The sequence below is a fragment of the Prorops nasuta genome, unplaced genomic scaffold, assembly GCF_024137725.1.
Source record: "Prorops nasuta isolate Cenicafe-Biocafe unplaced genomic scaffold, Cenicafe_Pnas_1.2 PNAS00018, whole genome shotgun sequence".
NCBI classification, from domain to species: domain Eukaryota; kingdom Metazoa; phylum Arthropoda; class Insecta; order Hymenoptera; family Bethylidae; genus Prorops; species Prorops nasuta.
Window position 1 is genome coordinate 999,805 of NW_027116815.1, and position 11,663 is coordinate 1,011,467.

The 11,663-nt window shown below is 34.5% G+C and overlaps 1 protein-coding gene and 1 long non-coding RNA gene across 6 annotated transcripts; one reads left to right on the plus strand and one right to left on the minus strand.

The window, feature by feature from the left end:
- Nucleotides 1-1,307: 1,307 nt before the first annotated feature.
- On the minus strand, nt 1,308-10,968 carry LOC136780204 (putative sodium-coupled neutral amino acid transporter 11). Of its 5 annotated transcripts, XM_066738415.1 has the most exons (8): nt 10,155-10,968; nt 9,964-10,074; nt 6,825-7,018; nt 5,834-5,921; nt 5,493-5,702; nt 4,876-5,128; nt 3,830-4,178; nt 1,308-3,622 (listed from the first exon to the last, which is right to left on the minus strand). In XM_066738415.1, exons 2-8 carry the CDS (start codon nt 10,052-10,054, stop codon nt 3,131-3,133), a joined length of 1,677 nt encoding a protein of 558 aa, XP_066594512.1. In that variant the 5' UTR covers nt 10,055-10,074; nt 10,155-10,968; the 3' UTR covers nt 1,308-3,130. The 5 variants fall into 5 exon arrangements, with proteins under 5 accessions (XP_066594512.1, XP_066594514.1, XP_066594516.1 ...); XM_066738417.1 differs by lacking the exon at nt 9,964-10,074 and having other exon boundaries at nt 6,965-7,018; nt 10,155-10,957; XM_066738419.1 differs by lacking the exon at nt 10,155-10,968 and having other exon boundaries at nt 6,965-7,018; nt 9,964-10,023.
- On the plus strand, nt 6,964-8,814 carry LOC136780228 (uncharacterized). The gene is made up of 3 exons (XR_010823737.1): nt 6,964-7,092; nt 7,181-7,839; nt 8,712-8,814. It is a non-coding gene; the product is annotated as an uncharacterized lncRNA (long non-coding RNA).
- Nucleotides 10,969-11,663: the final 695 nt, after the last annotated feature.

Genomic DNA, 11,663 nt, shown 5'->3' on the forward strand with positions numbered 1-11,663 from the left:
GATCGTACTCATCAATATTTACAATTGAAGCTAATTAGGGATATCGAAATAGAAATAGCCTATATTTGGCAATGCTTCAAAATTAAAGTAAATTGGATGGTTAGATATGATGGTAGGATATAAAAAGTAGGCACTCACGATTAAATTCATCTTATTTTCCGTCGCATAAAATAATAACTGAAGTTAACATTAACATGTAACACTCTTATTACCTTGGCAACAATGGATCTTGGGCACAGTGGCGCAGGGTCCATTGTAGACGCTCTTTTTCTATCACAGAATAAAAATGGTCGGTAGTCCCGCGTGGAAGGAGAACGCGCGGTCGCCATTTATAAAATACAACTTAGTTTTTTATATTTATATATACTATCTAGGCATATCTGTTTCTATTCGTTCTCACTTTTTCTTTTGTATCTAGTATTCGATTAATGCCCTGTAAAAATATCCGACTTAAATTAACGATAGATTCATCCTATTTAATATCTGCATGTTGGGTTTTGTTTACAAATATATTCGCTACGTTTACAGCGCTTCATCAACTCGTCTATTTGTAAAAACATAATAGATAAAACCATTCGACATAAATCATCGACTGAGGAGAAATTTAAAAGCGGAGAAAGAAATTTTCTTTTCAGCAGTGTTACTTTATATAATTTTAGGCAAGTATTTGAAATTACTTAAAAATGCTAACGGTATAAGAAGATGGCTTCTTAAATCTTTCACTCTCAAGAATCTTACTCCACTTTCGATAATTCTACTTTCATATTAACGGTACAACTTTCATGACTCGTAAACTTCGTAATAAGTTTCTCTTTCACTGTATAGCGATTGTCGACAGCGACAAGGAAAACACGTATGCGCGTATGTGCGCACCTCATGTGACATATATTTCTGTATAATATAGTATATATATTAATATAGTTTTATAATATTATAATACCTTTTCCCACACACACTATAATTATCATAAATAGGCAATATTTATCAATCGAATTTGCACATTTAAATATATATTTATTTTTTCATTAATAAACTCTCTTATTATAGCCACTTAATACTTTCGTTAGATGGTCATTTATGGATTTCCACATATTATTAGAAGTCAAAACAATTTTTATTATAAAATATATGTTAGTATATTTATTATCCAACTTGATCCAAATTCCATCTTTCATTTTCCCCTGATAATGACCGTTACTTATAATTTGTATCACCTTAATGAAAAATGATAACCTTACTTTTTAATAGTTGAACATTCTTTAGTACCTATATATTCTCTTTGTTCTTTTATTTCATTCTCTTAGTGCCTCCCTGTATTGCGTTTTATATTGCAAATTGTAATAGGTATTCAATATTCCTTATAGGTACCAATTCTTTCATCTTAAAATGGAAATTCGAAAATCTGGGATTGATCGCTTTCAGCGGCATCTATGGAAAAGAAAATATTCCGATCACATGCACGCTGCAGCTGATATATTGTCGTTTGCAACAAGAAACAGACATCGCGGACAGAGAAAGTAATATAATGATTCATACAAGGTGTCTCAAAAGTCTGAATTGCGTTAAATAATTTAATAGTAAAACAGTTTTAATAATAAATGTTAATAAAAACTTGTAGAAGTAAAAATAACTCTTTATCGACTTTATTAGTTTGATAATGAACACTTTTCAAATTTGAGTTTCAGCTGTATGTATGTTATTTTCCTCTGAAGTTATGTACACGACCTCTGCGCATAAAAACATGTATTAGCTTAACTCACTGCACGTTAGTAAACAGCACGGCAAATTGTTTACGGTAAACACTAGCCAACAAAATATAAAAAAAAGCTCACTGCACCCTAAGAAATCTGCTCAAGGATCTGTTACATTTCTGCACATAACTTGAAAATCAAACTATGATGCAAAAATTTGATCAATTTATGAAGCTCTTCCACGTTTTTTGTAATAATGAAACAAACACTAATTATTACATTTATTCTATAAGCCCGTATCATTAAACAAAGCTAACCTCGAACTTCAGCTGAGCATTTTCTTAAGATAAAGACCTAGCTAAACACGATTGAAGTTTAAAGCGAAGTGTTTACTTGATATTAGGGCAGACAATGATAAGCTTATGTTTCGTTTAATGATGCGGACCATAACGTTTCAGAAAGCTTTTGAGCCAAGCTACAAAATTTTTTTTGTGTTTTAAAAACTGAATGTAAGTTTGAAATGACATAATCCAAGGTAAAATTACAATAATAATAAAAAGTAAATTTTTCTCAAGTCCTGAAAGTTTTGTATAAAAAATTGTGATAAAAATACTGTAATTTAAAGTCATTTAAGGCATTCCAGACTTTCATGATTAAGTAACATTCGATACTTTACATATAATCACATGCTTTTAACGCACGCTCCTTAACCAAGAAATTTGAATTGCTCCCCAAAAATCTCAACGAGAGCCAAAAGCTCGATTACCACTCATTTATAACAGGTACTTATTTTTTCCTTCTTGGCTATATTTTTGTTTTCAGCAAACTTTTCCAACGCTTGTCAACACTCCTGTAAGCGCCAACCAGACCTTTCGGTTTCAATTTAGGTAAGTTCTACCAAGCTCTATTAAGTTCTGGTAAATTAATTATGCTATCTCATATGTTAGTAGAACATACCATTATTAATTTAATAAAGCTTGGTAGGACTTACCTTTACTGGTCGGTTTAAATCGTGTATATTTCACTTGATCTTAATCGTAGCTTGAATTTAGTTTTACCAATTTTGCTAGACTACCTAAAGTTATAGCTCTTTGGTTTCTTTTTTTAATATTTTTTCCTTTATTTATGGGTTTAGGATACACACGCTCCCATTTGCCCATAGATTCTTCTGGCATTCATAATATCTAAGAAGTTTTTTCACGAACAAAGAGTGTCAAAGTCTCTATCATTTTTCTACCGTAGAAACTATTCCAAGATGGCGGATAGCGTTAATCCGTTATTGTTCTGCAGCTAGTTTCACCGTTGAATGGACCTCGTCATTGCAACATGGGGCGCACAATTATCGCTAGCTATCTCCAAATCAAGCAACCATAATCATCTTTCATTAAACAGAAAGAATCCAGGACTTTTCTCCAGAAATCATGGTAATTTGCCATAATTTATATCACTGTAGTAAGATTACTAGAAGTCTCAATAAGGTTTGTTGTCAGTTCGAAAATGGTGGTCGTTATAATGGAGCTGGGTGTTGTTGATGGTGTAAAAATGGTGGAATTTTCTACGCAATATGGCATAACCTTTCCATGTACGCAGGAATCGGCGGTGTTGTTATTCAAAATGAGCAGCAATAGACCAGAAATGGCCGCCAAAATTCCAGCAGTCATCAGTCCCAAAGCTGGAAGTTTTTTCGATGATAAAATAGGGCCTTCCTCAAGTTTTAGATAGCAGAGACCTGGGAGAACATAAGCGAGTGGTACAGCAGCTAAAATTCCGTTCAGTTCCAATACAACGCCCAGACAATCCGTGGACATTGATATTAGATAAGCCACGATAATTATTCCCAATGTTATTATTAGATACTTTCGGTCGGAGTCTGGAACGTAAGCATCGTGGTTCTCTATTTCATCCGTTCCTTTAATAGCTGTCATTATAACCTAAAAATTATGTGATTAAGTTAATAAAATATAATTTATACTTAATTATTAATCTTTACAGGACGGCGCTAACTATTACAACGGCCACTCCCAAAAATTGCATAGATTTTCTAAAAGGAAGAAGGATGTTTTCTAACAAAAGTTTCCGTCGTATAAAGTTAAAAAAAATGGCAGATCGATATACGCAAAGTGAATGAAGAAGATTACCTCGCGTGTGACGAAACACTCTATGGGAAAAGTGAGCAAAATGGTTCCACTAAACATAACCCTGGCAAGATTCATAAGATCGTCGTCCCAGCAATAATTTTCCATTAGGTCACCTTGAACGTAAGCGGTGAAGGTCGCATACCCAGTAATTCCAAAAGCGGCAGCGACAAGGAACGAGGTGAATAGGGACCAATGGGTAACCGAGTCCCATTTTTCCTGCGTGGCGCGCTCAATGGATCCATAAATCAAGAAAGTGTTGTGATGACACATGAAGGCGAACGCCATTATGCCCACGGATGGTACTATACCCGGAAAATTGGCGAATCTCCAGCTATCTTCATGGGTCGGCCTACAAGAATTTGTCTCAATTAAACAATTATTGTAGAAACTTTCTATCAACGCATCGGCTGCGTTCAAGAGTATACTGTCAGTATTCATAACATCATTCTGTCTTTGTTTACCACTAGTCAAATGACAAGGATAAATTAATGCTCTGCCAATAATGACAATAGATCCCCTCGAACACAGCCTATATCATATTCAGATATATTTTTTGCCAAAAATAATGTTTAAAATAAAGATAAATAGAGAGAGAAAGAGAGGGAGAGAGGGAGAGAGGGATGTATTTCCCTTGAAAATAAAAAATACATCAATATTATTGAAAATGCTACTAAAATAATTAATTTAAAATCATCAAGCTTTCTCTCCTCTGAAAGCAATAACTCGTTCTATTTCGTACTTGACTAGATGTTAGTAATAAATTGCCGATTGGTTCCTGTAACCAAGATCGACACTACGAGGCGTATAACGTTGTAATTAATTAAAGAGCATTTTAGTACGAAGTAAGAAATGAGAGCTGGCAAAAGTCCAAAAGTCTTCCAAGCTCGAGGTGATTTGTCACAGAAATTATAATTTTGAACTTTCTCACCTGCAACCCATAAATCTGACAAACTTATTAAAAAGGGCTAGATATATATATATATTTTACATGTAACTTTGCTACCGCTTTTGTTTCTCCATTTTATTCATACTTTTTGTTAACTTACACAAGAGCAGACATGTTTCCCATACGAATGAAAATGGCCAAAAGGATGAAACCAACGCAGACAAGCGATAAGAATGAAATCTTTGCAAGTCTGGCTACATTTTTGTAAAGGCAGAGCGGAATTGTGACGCAAAGCGTCGCCAGTAGTATAACAACTTGTCTTCGTGCGAGCCAACTGGTTTCTTGCAATCCTGTCACTCTTATCAATACTTTGGTTACTGTGTCGCCAACCACCACGTTATAGGACACCATTGCTGGAAATAACATTTATTTATTTAAGTAAAGTATGGAACAGATTTCTTTATGGTACAAAGTACTCAATATAAATAAAGTTAAACTGCGAATTTCTATGAAATAGCTCTTGAGTGTTAATTTGCTTGTGAATCAATTAAAGCTTTATAGACTTTTGGGTTATCAAATGGCTTTAAAGCTTGTAGGTATCTGTTTCTTATTATCAGTAAACCTGTTGCTTGTAGTATAAATAGCCAGCTCATCTATAAATCGCTAGATAAAGTCCTATAGTGAGTGGTTGGACGTCAACTCGATCAATAAGATATATCAAGGGATGATATGCTTCTCATTAATGTTATTATTATACCTCGGAAATTTGAAACTCACCTATGAATGGGTAGATAAATTGTAGGATAGTAAGAATGTAAAAGCCTGCTCGACCAAAACTTGCTCTCATCAATCCTTGGTAACTCATTTCACCGCACAAGTGACCACTTCTCACCATCAGAATTAAAGAATAATCTGTTAACACTGCAACCATGATCAACAGAACTATTCCAAGGCCAAATCCTGCCTGGTGAAGTGCATAAGGTATGCCTACAAGTATACAAAGAATTATGTCAGATGTATTTTTAAATAAACTTATAATTTAATTGTATTTATTTGCAGGTTTTTCAGAGAAGAGGTACTGGAATTAAAAGGTTGAAAGTTTTAGAAGATAGACTAACCAATGACGCCACTGCCAATGATGGAGTTGATGAAATTGAAGCTGGCCAGCGGGAGGCTGGTAAATTTTCCGGAGTTCTTCTCCTCCTCCTGAAAAATAATCCATAGCCACTTGTTTACAGACTCCAAATCGAAAAGGAAAAAAATTATGAAAAGAGAGACACGCGTGCATTATGAATTAAGCTGTTTGGCATGCCATCGTTAAATATTAGTCAATTAGGCGAGTCTGTCATTCGAAGCTATTAATGTTAATTGAATTAAATAGTTACATTTTTATAATTATACCACTGCACTATAATGATTCGAAATTTTCATTCAATTAACATTGATTATTCAAACAAATGAAGTCGAACTGCGATCTTCGCGAATAAGAGGCGTCGTGCTATATATGAGTTCTATTTGCATAAAAATTTTATACTAAGGCTAGTATATATATAAATCATAATAATATTTAGAACATTAACATTTCCTTCTATAATACATAAATAATTTCTAACGTTTGAGATTTAATATTTGTCTAACCATTTCCTTCATGCTTAAAATTCATTTCACATGCAAACTGGAGCCTATGAAGAGATGTTAAACGACCAGGGTAATATTCATAGGCAATAAATAAATATGTTCATAAATGCTCTAAAATTTGGAAAGAAAAATTAAATTTTGGAATGTTTGGATAGAAATTTGACGCAATGTTCGTACATCAGAGTAGTTTAAAATAAGATGAAAAAAACGAATAAGTATTGCAATATAATAGAAAAAATATAAGAATTTAAGGTGCAATGGTATACGCAACATTGGAAAAATAATGTCAAAAGAAAGGAACTTGCTTCGATTTCCTTCTTCTGGCAGCTGACATTTTTGTCTCCTTGGTGCAAGAAAATTTGTGGATATACTTAAGCGCAGGAGTGCTTTTTCTAAAGACTATAGGTTTCTCGTTTTTTTTTCTTTTTTTTAGATAGAATAGAGAAGTCATGCAACAGCACATTTACGTACGTTGAGCAAAATTCTTGGCGTTTTCTCGGCGAAAGAAAATCCGGAGAAAAGAGGAAGCAAGCAAAGCAGTCGCTCCTTTGGCCACTGCCGAGAGAGATGAAAAAAGCGAAAAGAGCTGACAATTTCAGGCTTTGCCTTACCCCAACGAGTCGTCGCATGTCGTCGTAGGATTCCTCTGATCCCAGGCTGCCTCCCTGCCAAAGTTTCAACTCATCAGTCAATTTTTTCAACTTTTTTTCTTCACAAGTGATTTTTTCTTTATCAAAACGTATACTCTTGTTACAATTAAAACTTAAAACACTTTCATCTGTTCAAAAACAAGAGCTTATTGTTTGTAATTTTTATTGTAAATATAGAAACTATTATGTGGATCTGGCAATTAAACTGCAACAAGCAGTTAATTAATAGGAAACACGAGCGAAACTCAACCAGACTTGACTGCAGTGACGTAACCAGAATTAGAAGGGACCAAAAGGAAAATCAAGAGCGAAGCGAGGAAACGTTTAATTTGATAAAAATTAAATGGGATTTCACAGATAGCACTCGAATCAGTATAGGAAAATAGGAAATTTCAAAGAAAATTATTAAACGTTTTAACGAATGAAAAACGAGGAAGAAAAACTTGGAGACTTACTGCAACAATAAATGAAGGAAGTGTGAGAAGAGAAACTAGAAAATAGTTAAAACTATCGACACTTTAACAAATCGGAGAAAATGTGGAAACGAGAAAAAGCTTTTAATTGAGCAGAGTTGCAGAGATGAAAACTGAATTGGAGCACGTAAAGTGAGCGAAGGTGAAGAATAAAAGAGAAGCTGGAGTAGTTGAGACTGTAATGAGAGACAGAAGGAAACTGGCACGCAAGGTAATCGGTAAAGTTCTGACAATGCCCAGGAGTCTCTAGGTGTACAAGACGTGGGAGTAAAAGTGCCGTTGTTGGAGAGAGGAAAGCAATGGAGCTCGGTATGGTAGTCTAGCGTAGATCCACACCGAACCAAAGAAGCCTGACCATATCCGGTATGAAAAGTCTCAATTTGACACTGAGTTATCTCATCCACCATCCTCCTCTAATTACCTATATATAAATGTATATCATCTCCCAAAAAACTCATCGATAACTGAATGCACTCCATTTTCCATATTTCAATTCAAAATAATTATAATATCTCGTGGAAGAGGTTTCTCATTATTTTAATGGTACTTATAATATATAGCTAAATTAACCACCATAATAATGATTTTTTTCTTCAATTTTTAGATTACAAAACTGCAGCTTGTAATGAATCATGAGATTATATTGTTTCATTTCATTAATTGCGATTTGCAATAATATAGTAACTTATTTTAATCTCGTTATTCCAATTCCCAAGTATCGTGATAGATTACTAAACGCCAACGATATCTCTTACAAACTGATAACAACCAATTGCTTATTATTGGTGTTGGTAACTAAAAATTGATTTTCCCACAATAATTAAGCTTCTATCATTAGAGATACATTTTCACCACGAATCATCTTACTAAGATAATATAAAAGATGAACAGAGTAGTAAACATTTCTGTGATAGCGATAAAAAACTGATATTGACTCATTGGTAATGTTAAAAAAAACTGGAGATTTTTATCAACAATCAGTATGCAGAACACGATTTTCATTAAATTTTCCTATGGGCTCCTTTGATTGGGTTAAGTTTGACGTTTCAAAGTAGCTTAATAAAAAATATAATGAAGTAATAAAGGTGTTAAACGTTCATGCGTGGGAGAGAAATTTTAAGCTTATAGTATAATATTCAAGTTTATAACTGAGGGGGTTTATGAAAATTAAAATTTTCATGCAGTAGGAATTTCCAGATTCAATGTCGACCCACTTCCTTTTTTTGCTGCTCCAGTTTTATTCACGGGTGATCGAGGAGAAACCAGGAGAGAAGGTTGGGTGAATTGTCCAACACCCAAGATTCCATCGCTATATCAACGTGGAATTTTCAATTTCCGGCGAATCCTTCAACGATCTAGGAATAACCACTTCCTCGACTTTGCATTGAAATTTTATATGAAAAATGTTAAGTTTAATTGTTAAACTAGAGGTAATTCAATCACACGTTGCCTTATAATTTTCATTATTCACTGAATAGTTAAAAATAAAGAATTTATATAAGAGATGTATTTTATAGATAAAGAATAAACCTGAATGGAGAGAAAAGGAAGAAAATATAGAAGATCGCCACGTGGGCGATAAAGTAAAGTGCGCAGATGTGTAATCAACGCTTCTCGGATGTCAAACCATTTTTTGAACTCCTCTTACGATGAAATACGTTCTAGGCGACTTATTAAACGATTATTAAAACAACTGCAATCAAAAGTGAAATATGATAGGATATTTATATTTGATAGTGCGATGTATCTGTGGCCAAAATCATCTTATCAAACTTGACCCTAGTAAGTTATAAAAAGTTATATCTCAATATCCACATTTGTATATATATATATATATATACATTAAATTCAAGGAATGAGTAAATGTAATACTTTGTTGCAAGTCGTATAACATAAATCCATAAACTGCACAGATTAACAAAAAAATACTTAATTATAAAGATAAAATATTTTTATAATGTAATTTTAAGAATAGATCAGATGTTACGTGAAATAGAATATTTTTTTAGATGGGTAAAGATAAAATTGCCTGCGCAAGGCAAAAGTGAAGTAAATCGAACGTGCGATCAACCCGAACCAACTGAAGTTCACATGAAGCATGACAGGTCACGTCCCAGAATTGCTTCTCACATTCCCAAGCGAATCCCCATGCATATGTAATTAAATAAAATCGATAATACGCTCAGTTAAGAAAGAAATATTTAACAAAACAATAATTAAATTGCGCTGGTTAAGTAAATTTTCATATTAATATTTTTCCACAGCTGATGTTTGCCATTCATAAAAGTCTCACTTAAATCACTATTGACTTAACAATTGAAGGGATCACTCATTCAAAAGACTTCTGCAGTATAAGGATCAAAAGGGACTTCACTTTCAAAAATGTAAAAACAGGAAACAAATGTCGTTTACACTTTCAACTATTCAATTTGACGTTTCTCGCTTATCCAAAACTTCCCATAGATCTTGAGGAGCAAAGAAACTCACTTCCAAATATATCAATGCAACTGGAAACGGATAAAAATGTCATACAGATTTGTCTAGTCCACCCCGAACCCCTCAGCATCCATAGGTCCATTCCCAAATCTCACCCGGAAGCTGCAGTGTAACGAGCGTAACGTGCTTGAATGATTCAATTAAACCTGTGAATGAAAATGGAACTTTGAGCTTTTACTCACATCCTCGATATTCTTCCTGGCGTCAAGGATGTAACTCTTCTCGTCGGTTTCCATAGCTCAGAGTCTCAGATTACAAGACTGGATGGATGGGACGGGAGATTCTTATGCAGTTAAGAAAAGAGGAGTGAAAAAGGGAGAAAAAGGCAAGGAAGGAAAATTAAAAATATAAAAACTAGAGAAGTAGAGAGATATGGAAAGTAGAAAATGAAATAGGAAAAGGAGAGAGAAGGAATGAGATTAAGATAAAAGGAAGGTAATATAGAAAAAGAAACTGGGAAATGAGTGTGTGCGAAAAAGGGTGATAGCAAGAGTTAAAATTGGGGGAAGGAAAGGGTGCCCGGAGAAAAACGCAGAGAAACTGAAAGGGTGGGACGAGCGAGTGTCGTGTGTAGCTCCGCGGCTGACCGAAGTTCGAGCCTGACTCCACCAGTCTCTCCTTCCTGTCACATCCTAACCACCAGTCATATATTTCCATCTCCCTTACTCCGATAGTCTCCCCAGTCTGCTTCTGTTCCCCTAAAGTCTCATATCCCCTCTCTTTTGCTTCTATACTCTCATCACCACCTTTTTCTACTTACCAGCTATAGCAAGTATCTCTCTTTTGCACTTGTCTATTTACTCCTCTCCCCACAACGTGGTCCTTTTCTCCTCCCATAGCCCCCAACTCCACTCCAAGCGCCATCCACCCTGTGTCTCATGACTCTACATTAAGAGACGCTTTTACTTCATTTTTCTTATTATTGAATCATATTAATGATTTTTAGCTAACATACCTAGCTCTAATGAATTGTTTTGTCTATCTAACACAGTGGATACTATAGATTTAGTAACCATACCTCAGAAATGATTGGTTTAGAACTTTAGAGTATCCATTTTTGAATCACCATTACCAGATAAACTATAAATTATTAAATTACAAAGCTTATCACACTTAATGACCCACCTCGATCGTTTGCCTCAGCTTGCAATTTTTCTTCTTTTCATGTTTTTAAACAGTTTCTACATGCACGAATTTATAAATAGGTTAGAAAAGAAATTACTTTTATTTACTAAATATTTTAGTTTATTTATTGTTATTTTCCTTTATTAAATAACTGAAAATTATGTAAAGAAAAATTGTAAATGGTGGCAGAAGAAAATAGCAAAACACCCTATATAGAATAGGCATGCGAGTGATCTCATTCCTAGCACGGCTTCCTTACTCAGCTGGTGGGTTTTTCGCACCCACCATGCTCCCCCTTTGTCGGGAACCTCGGAAAGCACCCTCATTTCTGTATTAGGAGTTTATTGATTTCACTCCTTCATATGTATAATTCTCTAACCGGAGAATATTTACCCTGGTTTTAGTCTCGTCGACTGGCTGATTTCTGCGTGAACTCTACGCCTGCGCGTTATTGACGACTGCCAAACTAAAAATCCACACACAGTCAACACATGAAAACTCTTTAACTCCCAATCGTTCATTCCCCACTCCCAATTATCAATTGTAACTTCCACTTGACCATTTAG

What these genes read in the sequence shown, in the direction of transcription:
- LOC136780204 (XM_066738415.1), bottom strand. Translation starts at nt 10,054, where the DNA reads ATGGACCTATGGATGCTGAGGGGTTCGGGGTGGACTAGACAAATCTGT. An exon ending in CATTGGCAGTGGCGTCATTG is followed by an intron (nt 5,703 to 5,833) that starts GTTAGTCTATCT and finishes GTATACTTGTAG; the next exon opens with GCATACCTTATGCACTTCAC. An exon ending in AGTGTTTCGTCACACGCGAG is followed by an intron (nt 3,623 to 3,829) that starts GTAATCTTCTTC and finishes CATAATTTTTAG; the next exon opens with GTTATAATGACAGCTATTAA.